This window comes from Poeciliopsis prolifica, unplaced genomic scaffold (assembly GCF_027474105.1).
Source record: "Poeciliopsis prolifica strain line A6 unplaced genomic scaffold, Auburn_PproV2 SCAFFOLD041, whole genome shotgun sequence".
NCBI classification, from domain to species: domain Eukaryota; kingdom Metazoa; phylum Chordata; class Actinopteri; order Cyprinodontiformes; family Poeciliidae; genus Poeciliopsis; species Poeciliopsis prolifica.
The window spans coordinates 1007501-1031120 of NW_026562416.1; the positions used below are offsets into that span (position 1 = coordinate 1007501).

The 23620-nt window shown below is 45.9% G+C and overlaps 1 protein-coding gene across 1 annotated transcript in view; it reads right to left on the reverse strand.

Moving 5' to 3' along the window:
• The window catches only part of LOC129375717 (ephrin type-A receptor 7), a 68218-nt gene extending 52560 nt beyond the window's left edge, over window positions 1-15658 (reverse strand). The window contains exons 1-2 of the mRNA XM_055054950.1: window positions 15642-15658; window positions 12873-13545 (exon numbers count right to left, since the gene is read on the reverse strand). Of these exons, the coding sequence (XP_054910925.1) occupies window positions 12873-13479 (607 nt within the window). The 5' untranslated portion in view covers window positions 13480-13545; window positions 15642-15658. The remainder of the gene's footprint in view (window positions 1-12872; window positions 13546-15641) is intronic.
• Between the last annotated feature and the right edge of the window lie 7962 nt (window positions 15659-23620).

The following is a 23620-nucleotide window of genomic DNA, read 5'->3' on the forward strand; positions in this document are numbered from 1 at the left end:
AGTGAGATAGTGAGGGCAGAATGTGCATCGCAGTGATACCTGCATTAGAAAAGCAATCTGCATGAAACATCTCAACCGACACATGGAATGAGATTTTTACATCCAGCAGAGTTCAGAGAACAAAGAGCAACGAGCAGGAGGGCAACTCTGACAGCTGAAGGTCAGCAACACGCAGCAACACGCAGCAACACGCAGCACAGTTTCCCCCAGTGTATTATAAGCCTGGCAGGCTGCCAGGCTTTACTCCCCCAGCCAGGCTGCACATTGTTTGTATTTGATAAAAAAATGAATTGCTAATTTTTCTTAAAGCTCACTGCCTGTTGCACTGGGCAGCAGAATTATTCCTGAAAGATGTGGACCAATCACAGCGCAGCGTTGAATCTCCTGCCACGCGGCGGCGCTCGCCGCTTCTTGGCCTTCTGACTGCAGGACGCAGGCGGGATGTGACCAGAGTCAGACATGCGGATCCAACGGCAGAAATCAGACAGAAAGTCTTCTCCAGACAAACTTTCTACTCAGGAAAGCAGCAGAGAACAAAGCTGAGCTAAAGTCAGAGCACTTTCATGAATTATTAATGTGGCGCGTTGAGTTTAAGTGAATTACCGTCCAGAGCCCAGAATGAGTCACGGGCCTGTTTCTGGCAGATTGAATTGAGAACAACAAGACTTGTGGTGTGTTTTCTGCTGCACTCCTCCAGCAGCGACACTAATACCTCCTCAGCCTGTTTGTCGCTGCTCTCTATTATTCACAGTTTGTCCTCCGTCTGCGTGGAATCCCTTCAGCGTGTAATCAGACAGGCGGCTCCCGCATTCATTCAGAGCTTGTTTGCATCCGAACGGCCATTAATTCTCCGCTTCCAGCTGCTGAAACAACGACAAGAGCCACTTCCTCCTCCTGCAGTTCCTCACTAACCCTAACCCTCGTCCTGACCCTGACCCTGACCCTTTCACCAGCGTCCAAAGGCGACATCAAGTCAGACGTTCAGATTCCACCAACCAGCCTGATCCGTCACTCATCATGCAGGGCTGAGGCTAATTATTATTGTAGCAAACTGATTATTCTGTTCGTTATTCTGAAAATCAATTATTCTACCAATTAATTGAAGAGCCATTAGGTTTAAACTGCCAGGTCAGAGTTGAAAGGTCAGATGATGAACGATCCGGTTGACAGATGAGCCGTTCTTCAGAAAGCCTCTCTGACCCAGAAGTCCGGTACCGGTCCAGAGCCGACCGGGTCCGGACCTGGGGTTCTGCAGCCGTACGGTTCTGATCCGGCTGCCATCAGAACCTGAGATGAGATTTATCTGAATGAGAGGAACGACCCGGGAGAGACGGCTGGCGTGACGCGACGCCACGATGCACAAATTAAAAACCCACAGCTGAGGCAGCGCAGGGGTCAGGGTGTGTGTGTGTGTGTGTGTGTGTGTGTGTGTGTGTGTGTGTGTGTGTGTGTGTGTGTGTGTGTGTGTGTGTGTGTGTGTGTGTGTGTGAAAACAGGGCAATAAATATCCATCCTCCAGCTTCCACCCGACTGATTCAGTCACATGAGTGAGATGCGTCTCAGTGACATCCTGCCCCCTGCTGGCTCACTGTGACCTTCCTCATCCTCCTCCTTCTCTTCCTCCTCCTCTTCCTCCTCCTCTTCCTCCTCTCTCCATCCATCGCTCCTCATTTTCGTCCCAAACGAGGAGAGAAGCTCCATGAGTCCAACATCCATCAGCAGCAGTTTGAGCTGCGCTGGTGTCAGGATGACTGACGCCATGAGACACTTTCCACAAGAGGGTATCACACACACACACACACACACACACACACACACACACACACACACACACACACACACACACACACACACACACACACACACACACACACACACACACACACACGTCACCAGGATGAGTTTCAGTGACTAACAGCTGATGCTCATCACAAAGCAAACGCAGGACAAAACCGCCGACACGATTTATCTGCTCATGCACAACATCTGTGGAAGTGTGTGTTTGTGTTTTTGGGTATTTTTGTTCTTCCATTAATAATAATAATAATAATGTTTCCAATATTATTATTATTAATAAATAAATTTCCTGGCCACAGATTATTGATTCTTCCTCAATAATGGAAAAAATCTTGACTGGCATTAAAACGATTCTCCTACCAGCTGATTGGGTTTCATGATGGCAGGAATGCCTCCTCACCATCACCCTAATCTTGAACTTCCTCCATTAATAAACAGTATTAAGAACTGTAAGTATCCAATGTGTTTATTCCATAATTTAGCAACAAAAGGAAATTTTGAGTTGAAAATGTTGCTTATTAGTAGACAGTTTGATTAAAATCTGATTAATTAATCTAAATTTAACTCAAACATTTGGACTGAGTTCAAAGCTAACACACACCTGTGCTTGCATCATTTATTAAAAAGCAGCCAGAAAATTCTGAAAAGATTGATAGTTTTTATGTTTAATGATTTTATAAAATCATCCAGAACCGCTCCAACATGCAGCGTTATGTAAGGAGCAACATTTAGGCCAACACTGGATCCAAAATGCTGTGAATAAAAAAAGCATAGAAATATTTTATGAAGAAGTTTTTCGTACTTCAAACTTCAGACAAACGGATTTTTGTATCTTCTTCGCTTCCATATTTCTTCTACTGTCTTGAATAGAAACAACAAATGTAAAATTTTCTTATTTGATAAGCAGATAAATCATGAGAATAATCAATAGATTACTTGATTAGTAATCGTCTGCAGCGGGCCTCCTAACGAGCTGCTGAGTCAATATGAGGACAGGTGTGTGGAAATGCTCCTGATTATCCAGTCTAACAGAGTGTGTGTGTGTGTGTGTGTGTGTGTGTGTGTGTGTGTGTGTGTGTGTGTGTGTGTGTGTGTGTGTGTGTGTGTGTGTGTGGGGTAAACAAGCGTAGCTTAGCCGTGAAGGCAGATGGACTGCGTTCGGGATAACTAACACACACATGGACCTCGGAGGCAGAGGGAGCTGCTGCATATGTGCCGTTTGTTTGTCTTTGGGTGTGCACGTGAGAGTGCACGTGAGAGTGCACGTGTGCAGCGTGTGAGCATATGCAGACGCACGTGTTCAACAAATCCTGTGGAACAGCGCCGTGCATATGTGAGGGCGTGTGCAGCGCCAGGGGAGGACCGGGAGCGCAGAGGCGCAGGTGTCTCTGGAAATGCCATCTCTTTCATCGCTACCAGGGCGTGTGTGTGTGGAAGGTGTGTGTGAGGTGTGTGTATGTGTGTGTGTGGAAGGTGTGTGTGAGGTGTGTGGCTGTCTGATGACAAATGACAACAAAATGAGGGACGCAGAGCCAAACTGGCTCTGGACTAACAGCCAGAGACACGAGGAAGATGAGGAAGACCTGATCAGTGATGAAGAAACAATCATCATCATCAATCCACACAAAGCCGACATCAGGATCAGACTGTGAACCACCGTCTGATTGTCCTATTCAAAGCAGAATCAGGCTGACCACTATTTAAGTGATCGACTATCCTGTCGATTAATGGATTGGTGCTTAAGTAATTCAACACTCATAAAACATGGGGACATTTTATGCAATAACATGTAAAGTTTTTTATTTTTAAAAGGAATAATTTGGTTATTTGCATCTTTTATTCTATTTTTAATATTGCATAAAAAGGCGTAGATTAAAAATCTGCAGTGAACAATTAATCATTTCCAGCAAATATTCATCTGCAGCTAAAAATCCTTCCAACATCAACATGTGAAAAGCTCCAGCCTTTCTGCTTCATTTAACATCAAGAATGATCAATAACTGGATAGGAAACATTCAGCGAGATTTTATTTTACAGAAGTTGAACCAGGAAAAGTTAAAACTTCCACTGAAGGATTTGAACAGATTTACATACAAATAACTTTTTTTTTTTTTCATCTTAAAAAAAAATGTTTTTTTTTAATCTTTTGTAGAGTTTTGGCTTCATTCCTGCAAATGGCCTTTTTAGAGTCTGGTTACTCCGGTTAATTAATAAATTACTGAATAAGTTGATGGTTATTTGTATAATCAATTAATCAATTATTCAATTAATGGTTTCCGCTCCTTAATAATGTGACTACAGTTGCCCAGGAGGGCCAAACCAAAGTCTGGACGACCAGGCCTCACCTCTAGAAATCAGCTCCAAGCTGTCAGATTAAAACTATTCAAAGATGAAATCTTTAACATCTGAGCAGCTTTTTGGCCAAACTGACGTTGGAGCCTTAAATCCACCCAGCAGTGAGGAGCTGCTGGTCTCTCATCGCTCCCTGTAGTGAGAACTCGGACAGCGGCTGCTGTAATAATCCGGAGCGTGCCGCCTCCAGCAGGATGAAAGCGATTCTCTCGGAGGTTAAGTGGGGTCACATGGATCCGTCCTCTGATCCCACTCGGGTTCTGGACAGATGGAAACGCATTACCGTCGGCTGAGCTGCAGATGGAAGCAGGAGATTGAAGCGCAGCGGCAACGTTTCTCTCATGAGCTGAATTATCGCCTCACGCTTTAAGACGCTTCACTGAGGAGAAATGCGATCCAAACTGCTGCTGAATAACAACCTCGGTTAGTGCAGCACAATACTGGAAAAATATTTAACGTGTGTTACAAGTTTAACCTTTGCATGATCACCACTCAGTTTGTAGTTTTCAAGATGGCTGCCGTTTTAAAGCCTTGTAAATCATTTATTGTCATAAAATGTTCCTCATTTTTATGACTTGGTGATCTTTATGTCGCATCTTAAGCTTCAGTCATCCTACTGATGCAATTTCAACTTAATGGTTAGCATTAGCATCTGCTAATATTTTAATGCATTTAGCAGGTTGGGGTTAGTTTATGCAAATTTTATTTGCTTAGCAGTTTAGCATCAACTCCAGCTAATTTCTAGTGCTTAGTGGTTTAATGTCAGTTTCTGCTCATTTTTAATGTGTTTAGCAGCTCAGTGTTGACTTGCTATACGTATTTAAATGTGTTTAATGGTCTAGAATTAGCTTTTGCAAAGTTTTCACTGTGTTTAGCAATTTAACATTAGTTTCCTCTAATTGTTTATGGGTTTGGTGGTTTAGCATTAGCCTACTCTAACTTTTGAATGTGCTTCGAGCTGTAGTGTTAGCACAGCTAAAGTTCTTGTTTAGCCAATTTGTGGTTAGTTAAAGTTTTGGCTAGCTGTCACTGCCACTGGCAATAACTACTGCCAATGTTATTGCAAACATATATTCTCCATTACAACCATGGCAGCCATTTTTGAAAAATATAAATGATTTCAATGGATGCTTTTCATTTGTTGACGTATGACAGGTCATGTTTTGCTGATTTCTTCTGAACCTGATTTCTGGATCCTGATCAGTTTGCTGATTCCTCACAGAAACTCAGGTTTGTTTGTCATTTCAAACGTTTTACCTGATTTAATTTGACCACCTGCAGCCACAGCGGCTCACTTATTCCAGCCAGAATGGTCAGATCAACAGAAAGAGGAAGTGAAACAGTGTTTGGTGTAAAACCATCCTGCAGGACATTCCAGAGGTTTTCTGAATGTCTCAGAGAAACGAGGCGCAGCCAAAACAGACAACAACAGGTTGTCTGTTTTTAATCAGACAACCTGATTAAAAACGACACCAAGCAGCTGATGGATTCATGTTGGTCATTTTTAATTCATGACTCTGATCTGAAGATTGAAAGCCGTAATATGATGGAGAAGGTCTGACATCATGTAACATTTGAAGTTTGTCATCATTCCTGCTCTTTAAAAACAAAAAACCTGTAAAGTTCAGTGTTTTTTGGTTGCTGTGGTAGTTACTTCCTCAGGCTCTGGTTCTGGTTCTGATGTGTTATTTCTGAGCGGCTCTGGATCCTAAACTCAACTGTCTCAGTGAATTGTGGCTTAAGAGACTGAGAAAGGCAGCAGAACCAACCTGGACCGGACCCACCAGAACAATCACACAGATTTAAACGTTTAACTGCTGAAGCAGAAGCAGAATCGTTTCTCTAGTTGATAAAAAATCTGCTGTGGAGAAAGTAAATCTGATATTACTTTGTTTAAATCTCCATTATTCTCATTTTATTGGTGTTTTCAGGCTCTGATCCATGAACAATTTCACACTCATGTTGGTGTTTTCATCTACATTAACGTTACAGACTGATCGGAGAGTGAATAACTGTTTATAAAAACAGATTGGTGTGTTTGATCAGAGATGAACTCAGAGGAAACTTGATGACATCTGCAGCATGTTTGCTCTTTCTTTCTCTTTAAATATCATATTCTTCTGTTTCTGTCTCTCCATCATATCTGCTTTCATCCGTTACCTGACCTGCTTTTCTTCTCATCTCAGGTTAGTTTCCTGTTCTTCACCTTCAGCCTAATCTTTCCTTCCCTCCTTCTCTTTGTGTTTGCGTCTGGAATCAGAGCTGCTTTTACTACTCATATTTTATACATTCAGTTGTTATGCAGAGAGACTAACAAACAGTGCAACCAGGAGGCAGCACATGTATTCCTCCACCTCTCCATCATTACCCTCCTCCTATCATCCTCTCTTTTCTGCCTCCTTTCTGTAAAGATGGAGGGAGGCGGAGATGCTGAATAGAGTTCTTGGCGTCCCTCCAGCTCCCATTTTCAACAACCGAGCGACGTTTTAATGGCCTCTGCCGGAGCGCTCACAGACCGATGTGGGAATGTTTCTGCATTTAGATTTTTGTCTGCGACCGTTTTTGTGTGTATCTGTGTGTGTGTGTGTGTGTGTGTGGTTGTATGTGTGTGTGGTGTGTGTGTGTGTGTGTGTGTGTGTGGTTGTATGGCCAGCAAAATAAATTCATCAGATGCTGAGCTCAAAGGAACATGTTTGTCTTCCTCCTGGGAGAAAGTGAATGATTTAAAACGAAATGATGTGGAGAAGGAGGGGAGGAAGGTGGTGGAGCGAAGGAGTGAATGGAGCCGTCAGGGTGGAGGAGAAGGAGGAAGAGGAGGAGCTCACTCCGTTTTAAACACAACAGAAACAGATTGAAGCCATGCAGCGCGAGGAAGAGGATGAAGATGAAGAGACTTCCTGATGAGGACGAGACAGCAGACAGAGAGAGACTCCAGAAACATCTGATGGGCCGCAGGAGGCCAGCGCACACACACTCACAGACATACATACACAAACATTGCCACAGCGATGGCACTTCAGAGAAATCTCAGAGCTTCTCCAGCAGATGTCAGACTGATAACCCGACTCACCCTGTCACCTAGTCCCAACATATTCACACACGCACGCACACACAGTTTGTACTTCTATCCACACTAACTTTATTGGCTTATACTCATTCTACTAACCACATTCATTCCTAACCCTACTTCACACTAGGGCTGATGATTGATCAGATTATTTGTATTAATTGTGATTAATTGACTACTCAATTAATCGTTAACTGGAAACAAAATAAAGGCCATTTGCTGTAAGAACATCATTGGAGCAACAATGAAGCCAAAAATGCACTAAAATATAAACATTTTGCATTAAAAAAAACTGTTTATGAATCTGCTCTAAACAAAATTCCTCAGGTGTCAGTTTAGCTTCATCTGATTCAGATTCTGTAAGAAAAATATCTCAAGCATTTTTAACAATCATTTATTAATTGGTTAATCCAAAATAAATCAACATATTAGCCTTACAATGTATATATAAGTCAAGAAGAAAGGACTGAGCTTTTCATGTTAGAATTTTATCTGTAGATTCATAGTTTGGTAAACCAATCAAACGTTCACTAAAGTAATGCTACTGTTGCATTTAAGACAACAAAATGTTTTTATTATTTAAAACTGAACTAAATTGTTTGTTTCTTTCTTATTCATCTTATTTCATTTCCCTATCTGAAAAAAACATGCAGAATGTCAAATTTTTTTAAAACTGATTAATCATCAGGTAAAAAAATTTAATAATCAATTAATCGATTAGAGGCTCTATCGTATTTGAACCGTCTTTGGCCCCCATAAGGCCCATCGGTCCTCAGAAGGTTGGTGAATGAATCAGACAACGTCCTCAATAAGACACATAAACAAGTACAAGCACACACACACAAAGCCTATGACTGTCTTCAGAAGGACTTTGCCTGAACTTCCACTCATTTTGCATCCATCAGACAGGAACTAATGGATGCAGCTCTGTCCAGGGATTGGGCCCCATAAGACCCAGCTGGTCCTCATACAGTGACAAATGCTGACAGACACACACACCAGAGCCAACAAGGAGAAAGTGAAGCGGAGCTGGAGGTCAGAAGGTCATGAGGCGGCGATAAGATCAGGAATGAGTTCTGGTAGCAGGACGGGGTAAAAGGGCAAGGGCAGTAAGAGGAGGGGGGTAAATTACAGGGTAGGAGGGCAGAGGAAGGAGAGCGGGAAGCAAACCACAGAGATAATAGGAGAAATGCTGAAGGCAGCAGTAATTATGGAGGAAGAGATCGTGCTTTAATTAGACCAGGATGGAGAACATGACACACACACACACACACACGCACACACACACACGCACACGCACACTCGCACACACACACACACGCACACACACACGCACACACACACACACACGCCTATATGAAGCATTACATAATTCATTTCCTCCCAGTGTTTCTGCTTGTGGCATTTCATAATGAGACTGAAGAACGTGTGAGTTCATCTGCTCTTCATCACACTCCTCTTCCTCAGGTCCGCAGCGCTTTGCTCTTCTCTCTGATTTGATGACATCATCGGAGGATTAGAACCGGCAGCTTTTCGTCCTGAGGAAACGCGGAGCAGGAAGTTCAGACGGCAGGAAGAGGAAGAGGAAGATGAGTTTCAGAGTTTCACACCGCGAGGCGGCAGAGGAGGAAGAACCGTCAGAACCGTCAGAACCATCAGAACCAAAAGCTTGATGATGTTATACAGAAAAGGTTTAAGTCCGACATTCAGTTGGAAGATTCTGTTGAAGAGTTCTGCTGAAGTGTGAGCGGATCACAACGCCACCTACAGCTGCAGTTCCTCTGGGTCAGTCCGTCCCAGACCGACTGACCCAGAACCAAGTTTTTATAGCGATTGGATTCATTCTGTCTGCGCTTACTTCCTGACCCGTTCAGTACCAAGGTTCTGTTCGGATTAAAGCGCCAGTCGACTCCGAGACACTCAGAGCATCTCACACTCAGACAAACAAACAAACAAAAACAAAAACAAAAACAGCGAGGAGTAAATAAGAAGCAGCTCAACAGAGAGAGAGACGCAGCAGGATTAGTTTGTTCTTCTGCTCTGCCCTGATTGGCTGCTTTGCAGTCATTGTTTCTCAGAACCAAACAGACAAACACACCGATCTGTTACTACAGAACACACATCTGCACTGTGTGTGTGTGTGTGTGTGTGTGTGTGTGTGTGTGTGTAAGAAGTCCCAGCACAATTGCTCAGTTTAGTAGAGCATTACAGCTGATCAATAGCTGTGGTGCAGAGGGAGATGTTGGCGCTGCGGCTAAACATGCACTGAGAGTGCAAGAGAGAGAGAGAGAGAGAGAGAGTGTGTGTGTGTGTGTGGACCTTCGTCATCATCATCATCATCATCCCTCTCAGTGGAGTGATCTGATGACATCACTAGCCACGTTTCCTCTTCCTCACTATCAGAACAGAAACAGAAGTGCAGCCGAAGGCCGCAGGACTGAAGAAGAGCTTCAGTGTTTTAGATCTAGAGGACAGAACAGAACGAGAACATGACACTGGAAGCCAAACCTCCGACCCGGTCCAAACCACCGTCCGGTCCAAACCACCGTCCGGTCCAAACACCAGATGACATTTCCAAACAAGCTAAACTGAATTATTAGAAAAGTTCTTGTTTCTCCTTCAGGTTTGAACAAAAACTTTATTTTCTCGTCACATTCGAGGCCGAGATGAAAACTGTAGGAAATGTTGAGATTTCTGTAAAGTTTCTGGCAGCTTCAGGTTTGAGAGGAGCTTCATTTCTCCACATTCTAACAATATTATTCCATATTTATCATAAAACAGGAGGAACATAGAAATGTGTCAGCAGATCGAATCTCTGCGTCTGCAGCCAATCGGACCTCCTGTCATCAGAACCTCTTGGTTCTGTCTGCCTGTTGAACATCAGCTTTGGTTCTGGTTTCCTGTCAGAATGAATCTGTTGCTCTATCAGCGGGTCTGAAGCCGACGGGTTCAGATGTTTCTCTGGAAGCTGCCGTTTCTCTCCGCTTGTCAGTAAATGCGATTAGAGGCGCAGCAGGAACAACCATTTAACCGCCTCCAGTCTTTCATTTCACTCATTTAATCACAATGTTTACAGAAACAATGAGCTCATCGGATCCGCCGCCTCAGACTCCAGCGCTGCAACTTCCTGTCCGCAGCGTCTCCAACGGTCACTTCCTTTCTAATGACTTTAGTATTTCTCTAAAATGTAACCAGCAGGACCTTCTGGACTGAACGGGTCTCTAGTCGCTGCCAGGGAGGGTCGTCCCGATCGGCACTCAAACGATTAATCGTGATTAATCGATCAGAAGAGGCTGAGCCGTCGGCCTTCAGGTTCTCCTTCATTCTGTTCAAGGTGTTCGGTGGAACCAAAACATGAACCAATCAATCAGATTAATTTTGATTAATCAAATATATAATCCTCAACTAATTTAAAAATGATTCATCTCTACCTGGAGTGAACAGACTCAAAAAGGTCATTTGCTCAAACAACACAGTCAGAGCAGCAGTGAAACCAAAACTGCAGAAAAATATAAACATTTTAAATTTAAGATAAATAAAATCTCCTGTTAATTTGTTAATCCATCCAGGACTTTTACAGCGAGTTTTACTTTCTGTCAAAGTCTTTCACTGAGCACTTTAGCACCAAGTTATCAATTTATTAATACAAAAATCTGCCTGTTATCCCTATAATGTGTTTTAGCTGCAGATACAACAAATCAATCAAAACATTTTACCAAAATGGCCGGACTGTGTATCCACAGGCAGAAGAAAGACAGAAACATTTTCTGCCTCAAACAAGCAGCTAAACGGATGAATCCCCAGTAAAATGACAAACTAAAACCGAACCCTTTCCAGTCATACAGAATCACAGCGACATGTTTCAAAGAGACAAAAAACAAAAACCAGCTCATTTCACAAAGCCAAAACCATGAACTCAGTCCTTGGCTGGTTTTGCTCAGAATCCACGTTGGAGGAAATATTTCCTACAGGTCCGTCATTCTTTCCCCACAACGTTTCTGTCTCATTGGAAACCCAGTGGAAAAGTTTCCCTTTTCTCGCTTCCGCTTCTTCTGCGTTTTATTGGCGGTTGGCAAACCAACGTAAGGTGCATCTACCGCCACCTACTGGACCGATGTTGGATGTGTCAGTCACCCAAATCGACCAATGAGCTGCAGAGAAAAAGTCCCGCCTGTTTCACACAGGAGAGGATTTCTGAGCTGTACTTTGACTCTCCTCTTGTTTCAAAAACCATTATTAGTTGTAACGAACATTTATAGCAAGAAATCAGTTGGTGGAAAAAAGTGAAGGAAAAAACAAAAAAGGATATTTAGAATTGCAATAAATAGATATTTGGAATATTCATCTGGACTTTAATCAACCAAAACTTTTCCAAAATGTTGATGTCTTATTTATTCTGGGGATGAAGTTTAGTAAATGCTCAGCGTCGGTCCAGTAAATTGCTGGAGGTTCTGGAAGGCAACTGAAAACTTTCAAATGAAATCCACAACATAAAATGTATTTTATCAGAAAAAAATATTTTTTGCTATATTTTTTCAGAGTCATATTTATTTGTCTCGGACTAATCGGACTCGTTTCTTTATTTTGGTACCAGAACCGTTTATTTACTGGATTCATTTCCTGTTCAATCTGAGAACAGGACACTTAGTCACTGCACTGAGCAGCACACACACACACAAACACACACACACACGCACACACACGCACACACACACACACACACACACACACACACACACCACACACGCACACGCACGCACGCCCACACACACGCACAAACACGCACACACACACACAAGCACAAACACGCACACACACGCACACACACACGCACGCACGTACGCACGCACGCACGCCCACACACACACACAAACACACACACACACACACACACACAAACACACACACACGCACACGCACGCACGCACGCCCACACACACGAACAAACACGCACACACACACAAACACACGCACAAACACACACACACACGCACACACACACGCACGCACGCACGCACGCCCACACACACACAAACACACGCACACACACACACGCACGCACGCCCACACACACGCACAAACACGCACACACACACACACACGCACGCCCACACACACGCACAAACACGCACACACACACACAAACACACGCACAAACACGCACACACACACGCACAAACACGCACACACACACGCGCAAGCACACACACACACACACACACATGAATGCACTGCAAAGCAACGATCAGCCTCATCAAACCCGATCTGAGCCAATCGGAAGCTGAGAAGTTCCACCTGAGCAGGTAACTGCTCCACTTCTTCACCATCACATTCCTCGTCTTCATCTTCTACACACAGGAAATCTGACCTGACCTCCGTGACCCAAAGCGACCCACTGACCTTCAGAGTCGGTCTGAGAACACGCAGCAGGTCAAAACCAAATCTGCAGATGAGAAATCATTTGTGATTCCAGAACAAACTGCTGCTGATTCTTTAACCATCAGCCAATAACCAGCCTGAGGTCAAGATTTAAAGAGACACCAACCGTTTATCTAATGGCGCTTGAGAGAAGAAACAATCCTTTCTCCAGTTTCCTACTTTAGGCCCCGCCCAGTTCCCCTCTGGCCCCGCCCAGTTCCCTTCTGGCCCCGCCTACCTTCGCAGCTGCTGTGGCCCTCCTCATATCCGGCGCTGCAGCTGCACTTCCCGATGGGCACCAGCCACTCCCCCTCGGCGCTGCAATGCATCCTGGGAGGGCTGTCGCTGTCCACCTCCGAGTTGTTGACGCAGCCGCCGCGGACCTCCACCAGCGTGGCGAAGGCGGCCTCGGCCACCGTGTCGGGGAACACGGCCAGATTCTGCACGGTGGCCAGGCAGCGCTTGTAGTACACGCGGACGGCCACCAGGGCGACGCACGCGCCCACGTCCTGGAAGGCCAGGTGGAAGCCCTTCCGGTTGAGGTGTCCGATCTCCCGCACCTCCGTGTTGAGCTTCATCTTCCTCTCCCCCAGGTCTCCCTGCGTGAAACTCTCGTCGGCGGCGATGGTGTCTATCTTGGAGTAGCGGTCCTCCCGGGTCACGGCGCCCAGGTCCCGGTCCGACTCCACGTACAGCAGGTTGAACGTCTCCTTGCAGGTTCCGGCCACGCCGGGGATGCTGTTGCAGTCGCGCAGCGTGAACTGCAGCTCCACGAAGATGCGCTGTCCGCCGCGGCGCGCCACCCAGCCCGTCTGCAGCCAGTTGTTCTGCTGCGTGGGCTCCATCACGTTACACACCTGGTAGGTCCGAATCGGCTTGTACTTCTCATCCACGCCGCTGATCTCCTCCCACTGGCAGGAAGACACGAGCAGCAGCCATGTTAGCACAGCGTGAGCTGATCATCATCATCATCATCATCATCATTATCATCATCATCGTTATCGTCATCATCTTTATCATCATCATTATCATCGTCATCATTATTATCATCATCATTATCATCATCGTTATCATCATTATCATCATCATCATTATCATCATCATTATCATCATTATCATCATCATTATCATCATTCATTATCATCATCATCATCATCGTTATCATCATTATCATCATCATTATCATCGTTATCATCATCATTATCATCATCATCATTATTAGCATCATCATTATCATCATTATCATCATCATTATCATCATCATCGTTATCATCATCATCATCATCATCATCATTATCATCGTTATCATCATCATATCATCATCATCGTTATCATTATCATCATCATCATTAGCATCATCATTATCATCGTTATCATCATTATTATCATCATTGTCATCATCATTATCATCATCATTAGCATAATCATTATCATAGTTATCATCATCATTAGCATCATCATTATTATCGTTATCATCATCATTATCATCATCATCATCATTATCATCATTATCATCATCATTATCATCATCATCATCGTTATCATCATCATCATTATCGTCGTTATCATGTTACAATAAAAACGTAAACCAGAAATTTCTTATCATATTATTCCTACATTTATAAACGTCACAGTTCCAAACTAAATATTTAATTTCTAACTAAATTAAAGAAGGTAAATATTTTGATTGTGCTAAATATTTAGACTGATAGATAAATGCTTAGCTATGGTAGCTAAGCATTTAGGATGCTAATGAAGCATTAGCTCATAACAAACAGGCTAAAAACAACTAATTATTGCCGTTAATCTTTAACTTTGTACCATCTTCCTACGAAGATGTGTGAAAGTCTCATCATCCTCATCATCCTCAGCGCTGAGTCACTGTCATCTGCTAAGTTTCGTCCTGCTGAAATGTCTGGAAGGATCTTCAAACCTCCAAACAGAGAATGTGTCATCTGACGCAGAAACAGTCAGAATCTAAATTTGTTTCCAGTTTTGATTCACGCTGATCTGAAGACGCTTTTCTTTGTTTCTCTGCTGAATGTGAGTCACTGAGCTGATCTGGATCTGATCCATCTGATCCTCACTCCAACAACACGGCTTCATTTAATGAACACATAAAACCCTATCCATCATAAAACTCCTAAAAATGTAGAAATATTAAACATGACTTTATGTTTCTGTAAACATCAATGAGTTCATAAAACAGTGTTGCCAGGATTTTTACTCGCTCCGTCTGCTCCTGTGGGAGAAACAGAAAATCTCTGGCGTTCAGGACGAATCTGAAAATCTGAAATGATCTGAGGGATTAGAAATGTTCTGCTGCGAAGCAGCAGGACGTTGAAATGGATCCGTTCTGCCGAGCTCGGCCCGCTTCGTTTGGGTTCGACAGCAATGAAAGCTTTTCATGAAGTTTCAGCAGCGCAGAGCAAAAACATCAGAACAAAAAGGCTCCATCTGGAACTGAACAGAACATTCACTGCATGTGGATCTGTGGCACAAACGAAGCCGCCGCCATGACACCTGATGAGGTTCTGGTTCTGGTTCCATGTGGTCCAGAACAACAACAGCCGTCCGGCAGCCAAAGGCAGCTGGGAGGCTGCTGGCACAAACAGCTGCTGCTCATTTATTACACACACTGTGTGTGTGTGTGTGTGTGTGTGTGTGTGTGTGTGTGTGTGTGTGTGTGTGTGTGTGTGTGTGTGTGCGCGCTGGTCAGGTGGGAGTGTGTGACAAACGGTTCTGGCAGGGAGCCATTCTTTTAAAAAGCCCATTTGTCTTCCAGCCATAACTTATCGCAAACGATATCGATCGACACGGAGGAGAGCATTTATCTGCTGCCGCCGGACCCGCCTCAGGCCGCCGGACCCGCCCGCCGCAGGCCGCCGGACCCGCCCGCCGCGGGCCGCCGGACCCGCCCGCCGCCTGGATTCCAGCCGCTGTTACTATAGAAGATAAACTCTCAGCTGCAAAGAGACGGGAAAACGGCCAAAACAAGCCGACTTACTCCGTTTGGGGGAAGGAGGTCCAGCCCAGTTCTGCCTGCGTCTCCTTGGAGTTCAGCAGCACAACTGCAGCAACACAGAGAACAAGAAGAAGGTCAGAGGTCAACAATCAGGAAGGGAGGCGTGTCTTCATCTGCAGCAGGTCAGAATAACCAGCTGGGCTGAAATAAACGGGTCAGAGCGGATCAGAACCTTTAGGAGAAACAGAAACACATCTTCACCTTCAGAACCGTGAGAACCGATTCAGAACCACGGACAGAACCATCAGAACCGATTCAGAACCACGGACAGAACCATCAGAACCGATTCAGAACCACGGACAGAACCGTGAGAACCGATTCAGAACCACGGACAGAGAAACAGGAACAAAACAGTGGAGCGGTTTCAGAGCATAGAGATGATTTATCTCTGGACATCTGGACCAGAACCAGCTGAACCTGGTTGACCCAAACAGGCAAAGCTGCTCAACCTTTCAGAACCTTTCAGAACCTTTCAGAACCAGCGATCAGAACCTCTCCCAAAGCAAGAGACAATGTAACAATGACGGTTTCTCAGGTTCCCAAACATCCAGAACTGGAATTAGATTTGGCCCAGATGGCGGCGCGTGTGGACGCTGCGGCTCGGAGCGCCCGTGTTTTCGGTTTCGTTAATCTGTTTTTATTGAGTCTTCGCTCAACACATTACTGGAAACCTGGACAACTGATAGCTGAGCAGAACTGTGGGACATGGGAGCACAGTTTGGACTCCTCACACCCACCAGGCTGGACTTTATTCCTCCAGAGCAGCAGGGACCATGATCATCCCCTGCTGCCAAGGCGACGGAGGAGGCAGCGCAAACAGAGCCGCCGTCTGCTAGGCTTCATCAACAACAACCCCCGAAGCATGTGGAGAGGCATCAGGACACAGCACTCAGCTGACCAGCCGCGACCCCAACCTGCCTGACACCTTAAACAGCTTCTTTCCTGCTTTGACACAGCGGGCTGCACATCTACCCCGACTGGAAGAGCAGTACCAGCCTCTCGTCCTGCAGCAGCACCAGGTGACGTCCACCCTGAGGAGGATCAACACCCACAAAGCTACCGGACCGGACAAGGTGTCAGGCCAGACGCTGAAAACGTGCGCCGACCAGCTGGCCGGAGTGTTTCTGGACATTTTCAATCTGTCCCTGCAGTTCACCATGGTTCCTGAGTGTCTCAAGTCTTCCACCATCATCCCTGTACCGAAGAAGACGACCATCACCAGCCTGAACGATTACCGGCCCATCGCTCTGACCCCGGTGATCATGAAGTGCTTTGAGAGGATTCTTCTGAGGTACATCAGACACTTCATCCCTGCAGACCTGGACAGCCTTCAGTTCGCCTACAGAGCGAACCGGTCAACAGAGGATGCTGTCTCCATCACTCTGCACACAGCCCTGTCCCATCTGCAGCATCCCAACACCTACGTCAGGATGCTATTTGTAGACTTCAGCTCAGCATTTAACACCGTCATCCCAGACAAGCTGGTGCTGAAGCTACTCAAGGTGGGGCTGCCTGCTTCACTGTGCCACTGGATCAGAGACTTCCTCACCAACAGGCCTCAGGTGGTGAGAATAGGTGGCTCAACATCGTCCCCACTGGTCCTCAACACAGGCACACCGCAGGGCTGTGTTCTCAGCCCAGCTCTCTTCACCCTGTTCACACACGACTGCGTTGCCATCCACCCCACCAACACAGTCGTCAAGTTTGCGGACGACACAACAGTAGTGGGTCTCATTTCAGACAACAACGAGACCCACTACAGAGAGGAGATTCTGCAGCTCACTCAGTGGTGTTCAGCCAATAACTTGCTGCTGAACACAGGGAAGACCAAGGAGGTCATTGTGGACTACAGAAGGTCCAGGAGGACGGGTCACTCTCCCCTTCTCATAGATGGAGAAGAGGTGGAGCGTGTGGACAACATCAAGTTCCTGGGCCTCCACATCACGTCTGACCTCTCCTGGAATACCAACACCTCCCACCTGGTGAAGAAAGCACAACAAAGGCTCTTCTTCCTCAGGAAACTGAGACGGACTGGACTTTCCTCACGGCTGCTCGTGAACTTTTACAGGGCGACGATCGAGAGCGTCCTCTGCCTCAACGTGACTGTGTGGTATGGTGGCTGCACAGCACTGGAGAGGAAACAACTGACACGGGTGGTGAGAACGGCACAAGGCATTGTGGGATGCCCCCTCCCGGACCTGGACTCTATTTACATAGGCCGGGTCAAGAAGAGAGCTGGATCCATAGCCATGGATTCCAGCCACCCGGGCCACAGACTGTTTGTGCCGCTGCCATCAGGCCAGCGGTTCAGGAATATACGGACTACAACAAACCGTCGGGTGGATTATTCCTCCACCGGGGAGCATAAAGAAAACCTGATGTGTGTGTGTGTGTGTGTGTGTGTGTGTGTGCCCTAACCCTAACCAGAGAACGGCTCCAGTTCTGATGTGGGTCAGTGGGCCGAGGGCGGAGCCAGGAGGAACGCCACCTGGCGGATAACAGAGTGACGATCAGCAGAAACCCGGAGAGACAACAGGAGGAAAGGATGAGACGGAGGAACAAACGTGACTCCAGAGGATCAGAGCGAACACAGTCGGCTGTAATCAGGTTCTCTTTAAACTGTAATGGGAGAAACAGGCGGGGGAGGGGCGAGGGGAGCCAGAGGAAAGACAGAGAAGCTCTCTTTTCTTCTTCTCCTCTTTACACAGATCCTCTTAATGAGCTCTCATCATCATCATCTCAAAGCTTTTCACTCATAATTTCCCTCATTACAGAAACAAAACGGCCAGAGAATGTGCAGTGCAGCCGGCGGCCAGCAGGGGCGCTACAGGCTGGTTCACACTGTGTTACTGGTTTATCTGGTTTTACTGGTTTATCTGAACTGGTTGGAACGTCTTGTGATTCTAGTTTGACTTCATGAAAACCAGAAACATTTTCTCTGAGGTTTCGGACGAAACTCGTCATTTACGTCCCGATTTCCCGCCACCGCTTACCCTCATGGTAACCATGGGAACCTTCACTTCCTGTCGCACAGACAAGGCCGGCTCTTAAATCCTTTTACATGTAAAAATGCAGAAAACCAAAGCAGCAGCTCTCATCAGGAACTTTTAAAAATGCATAAACAATAAAGATATTTCTTCTGACTTCTGCAGAGACAGAAGAAAATTCAAGGTCACTTTCAGAGAAAACTTTGTTCTTTGGGTTGGAAATGAGACCTTCAAGAAGGTTTTGATGTGGCAGAAAGCATTAAAGCAGGAGGATGTCCTTCAAACGGAGTGTGTGAGGATGTGAGCGGCTCAGAAAGCTTTTCACCTGTTTTCTTCTCCGTTTGATGTGGCTGATTTTATTTAGAGTGGATCCGCCGTCCAGGTCCAGGCAACTCGTTCGCCGTCCTCTGGAGCTTCAGAAGGTCAGAGAAGTGAGTCTGGCCTCAGGTTCTCCTTTCTACAGGTTTCACTCTGGAAGTTTAAAGGTTTGAGCTGCCATGGAGGCTGAGAGGACTGAAACGATTAATCCGATTAATCGTTTCAGACACACACATCTGCCCTGAGGTTCTCCGTCACTAACGACCTCCGGTGCGCCGCTAAAGCTCCACTGTGTGGCGTACAGGTGCAGCCTTCCAAAAACATCAAACCAAAAACTCAAAAAACATAAATAAATGTTTATGATTAAGCGATCATTTAAATAATCGTCAGCTAATTTAATAATCGATTAATCATTAACTGGAGTACATGGACTCTAATACAGCAATTTGCTGACAGAACAAAAACCTTCATATTTTACATTTCAGATGATAAAATGTCTCTGTACACACACACACACACACACACCACACACACACACACACACACACTCAAACACACACACACACATACACACACACACACACACACACACACGCACACACACACACACACACACACACACACACACGCACGCACGCACACACACACACACACACACACACACTCAAACACACACGCACACACACACACGCACGCACACACACGCACACACACACTCACACACACACACACACACACACACACACACACACACACACGCACACACACACACACACACACACACACACACACACACGCACGCACACACACACACACACACACACACTCAAACACACATGCACACACACACGCACGCACACACACGCACACACACACTCACACACACACACACACGCACGCACGCACACACACACATACACACACACACACACACACGCACGCACACACACACGCACACACACACACACACACTCAAACACACACATGCACACACACACACGCACGCACACACACACACACGCACGCACGCACACACACACACACACACTCAAACACACACACACACACACACGCACGCACACACACGCACACACACACGCACACACACACACGCACGCACGCACACACACACATACACACACACACACACACGCACACACACACATACACACACACACACACACACACACGCACGCACACACACACACACGCACGCACGCACACACACACACACACTCAAACACACACATGCACACACACACACGCACGCACACACACGCACACACACACTCACACACACACACGCACGCACGCACACACACACACACACACACACACACTCAAACACACACACACACACACGCACACACACACTCACACACACACAGACAGAATCAGATATAAAACTTTCAGTTTCTCCATCTTTCTCTTCCTGAATTAATGATAATTGTTTTATTTCATACATCATCATAATGATTTTGAATATTTCCTCTATTGATTAAACATCAACATTTATTAAAAATCAACGTTTATTCCGGGTCGGATTCCCGTTCTCCTCCCGCCAGGCTCAGTTTTCCTGGTTTTCCCGACTGGAGCAGAATGTGAATGACCAGCTGTGGAGACGAGGAAGAAAGGATTCATTCAGCCAATCAGAGAAGAGAACCTGACAGTTAATCGATCAGTTTTAATCAATTATTCTGGTGATTAATTGGTATATTGTCACATTCTGCATTTTTTTAATTTTATTTAACCACTTAATTGTTTTTAAATTATAGACATATATCAAAATGTGTATACACAATAATTTAATTCCCTTTTTTAAATAAACATTTAATTTCCTAATAGTCAATAACAGCTAAAATCCCTCTAAGGTGTAAAAGCTCAAAGTTCTGATCTTTGGATTAACTCATGAATGAACTGATTAATAACTGCACAGAAGAAGGTGATTAATTGGAGATTTATTCAGAATCAGCTGAAGCTAAAACTGTCTGGTGAGTTTTGGAAAAAATATTTATTTTTCGTCTTAAAGGTAAAATATTTATATTTCTCTCCAGTTCTACTCTGCTGTTCCTCTTTCAGCAAATGTCCTTTTTAGATTCTGTGAATGACTGACATTCATTTCAATAATTGATTAATCGCGATTAATCGTTTCAGCATCCACGTTTTCTCCTCGTTATGCAACCGGAGCCCATCTGTCAGCGTGTAGCAGCTCGGTGAGGCGGAGCGGAGCTCATCCACTGCTGCAGGAATCTGCTCAGCTTTCCGGCTGGGACCGACTGAAAAGAAACTTCCAGGTTCCGGGTCCACAGCGTTCCGGGCCCACAGCTGTCAGGCGCAGGGCGTGAGAGCCTGCAGAACATGCGCCACTGCGCTGCATGCATTATTCAGGCTGCGTTACGCCGCTGCAGCTGCAGCTGCATCGTGACTCTGCTGGATCCAGCCGCTAATATCCCCACGAAGCTCCGGCTGGAGTTCTGGGAAAACCTTCCATCAGGCTTTCCGAGTAGTTTTAAATAATACAGGTGTGTATCTGTGCCACACACAGAGAAACACACACACACACACACACACACACACACACACCTCTGACCGCACAACACTGGAAGTTTCTTTCATCACTCACTTCTCCATCTGTCCATTCCCCCTCTCTATCTGCCCATCTGCCCCCGCCCCGTCCTGGTGGGGGTGGAGGGGCAGTTATATAAGCTCTGAGGTTTTCTGCTGACTTTCTTTTCCCTTTGGTTCAATTTGAGAACCACTTTAGATGAAATTAGGTCGTCTTCCCCCCACAACGCTTTCCTTTCTGGAGGAACGAGAAACTCCTGCAGCGCTGCAGGTCTGACAGCAGCTCACACACACACACACACACACACACACACACACACACCCCCCACACACACACACACACACACACACACACCCCCACACACACACACACACACGTGGGTTTTATTCTTCCCATGATGTTATTTCAATAACCGATTAATCGTTTTAATTTCGCACCCAGACCCTCAGTTAGCGAAGCGCTGACCGAGCCGACCAATCAGAACCACACACTTCCTGCTGGACCAATCACATCACATTAAGACTTTCACACATTCATTTTGATTAATTAATTGCAGATTCTAATAAAAAGTTATTAAAATTTTTTTAACAAATAAAGGTTGTTTTGTTGCATCTGTAAATCTGAAACTCAGCAAAGTTTTTTCAGTTTAACTTTGTTCATTTTATCTGCTTCCTGCTGACATCATCATTTCATGTCTAAAATAATGAAAGTTTCCTCTCAATAATTCCTTCCTGCATAATCATCCCCCAAACGTCTGACAGAAAAACATCCTGGAATATCCAATAAATCAATAAATCACACGATGAATTCAAATTTCCTCCATCATTTCGAGCTGCATGTTTGTTTTTTCTGCTTCTACCAAAACAAGACGACATTTTTCCAGCTGAACCTGAAACATGAATGAACTTTGACCTCTGGAGCCGCTGGGATGAAACAGCAGCTAAACATGACAAACTGTTGCAGGTCCAGATGCTAACCAGGCAGCGTTAGCTTCACCGCTAACCAGGCGGCGTTAGCTTCACTGCTAACCAGGCGGCGTTGGCTTCACCGCTAACCAGGCGGCGTTGGCTTCACCGCTAACCAGGCGGCGTTGGCTTCACCGCTAACCAGGCGGCGTTAGCTTCACCGCTAACCAGGCGGCGTTAGCTTCACCGCTAACCAGGCGGCGTTAGCTTCACTGCTAACCAGGCGGCGTTAGCTTCACTGCTAACCAGGCGGCGTTGGCTTCACCGCTAACCAGGCGGCGTTAGCTTCACTGCTAACCAGGCGGCGTTAGCTTCACTGCTAACCAGGCGGCGTTGGCTTCACCGCTAACCAGGCGGCGTTAGCTTCACCGCTAACCAGGCGGCGTTAGCTTCACCGCTAACCAGGCGGCGTTAGCTTCACCGCTAACCAGGCGGCGTTAGCTTCACTGCTAACCAGGCGGCGTTGGCTTCACCGCTAACCAGGCGGCGTTAGCTTCACCGCTAACCAGGCGGCGTTAGCTTCACTGCTAACCAGGCGGCGTTAGCTTCACTGCTAACCAGGCGGCGTTGGCTTCACCGCTAACCAGGCGGCGTTAGCTTCACCGCTAACCAGGCGGCGTTAGCTTCACCGCTAACCAGGCGGCGTTAGCTTCACTGCTAACCAGGCGGCGTTGGCTTCACCGCTAACCAGGCGGCGTTAGCTTCACCGCTAACCAGGCGGCGTTAGCTTCACTGCTAACCAGGCGGCGTTAGCTTCACTGCTAACCAGGCGGCGTTGGCTTCACCGCTAACCAGGCGGCGTTAGCTTCACCGCTAACCAGGCGGCGTTAGCTTCACTGCTAACCAGGCGGCGTTAGCTTGTTGATAGCTTTGTAATCCACTCTGTTTTTGGTTGGTTTGTTTATTCCTTTAAATGTTGTGCAGCTCCAGAATTAAAAGTTGTTTAGAAACGAGTCTCTGATCTTTGAGGGTGAATTTCCAGTGTTATGCTATTTCTTTGCTATTAGTTCATAATGGGTTTGAAACGTCGCAGTATTGGTGTTCAGCTCTGATATCTGGATAAATATCAGCTGTTTCTTCTCTTTCCACAAAGAAAAGTTTTTTCCAGACGGCCTGAGAATCTGA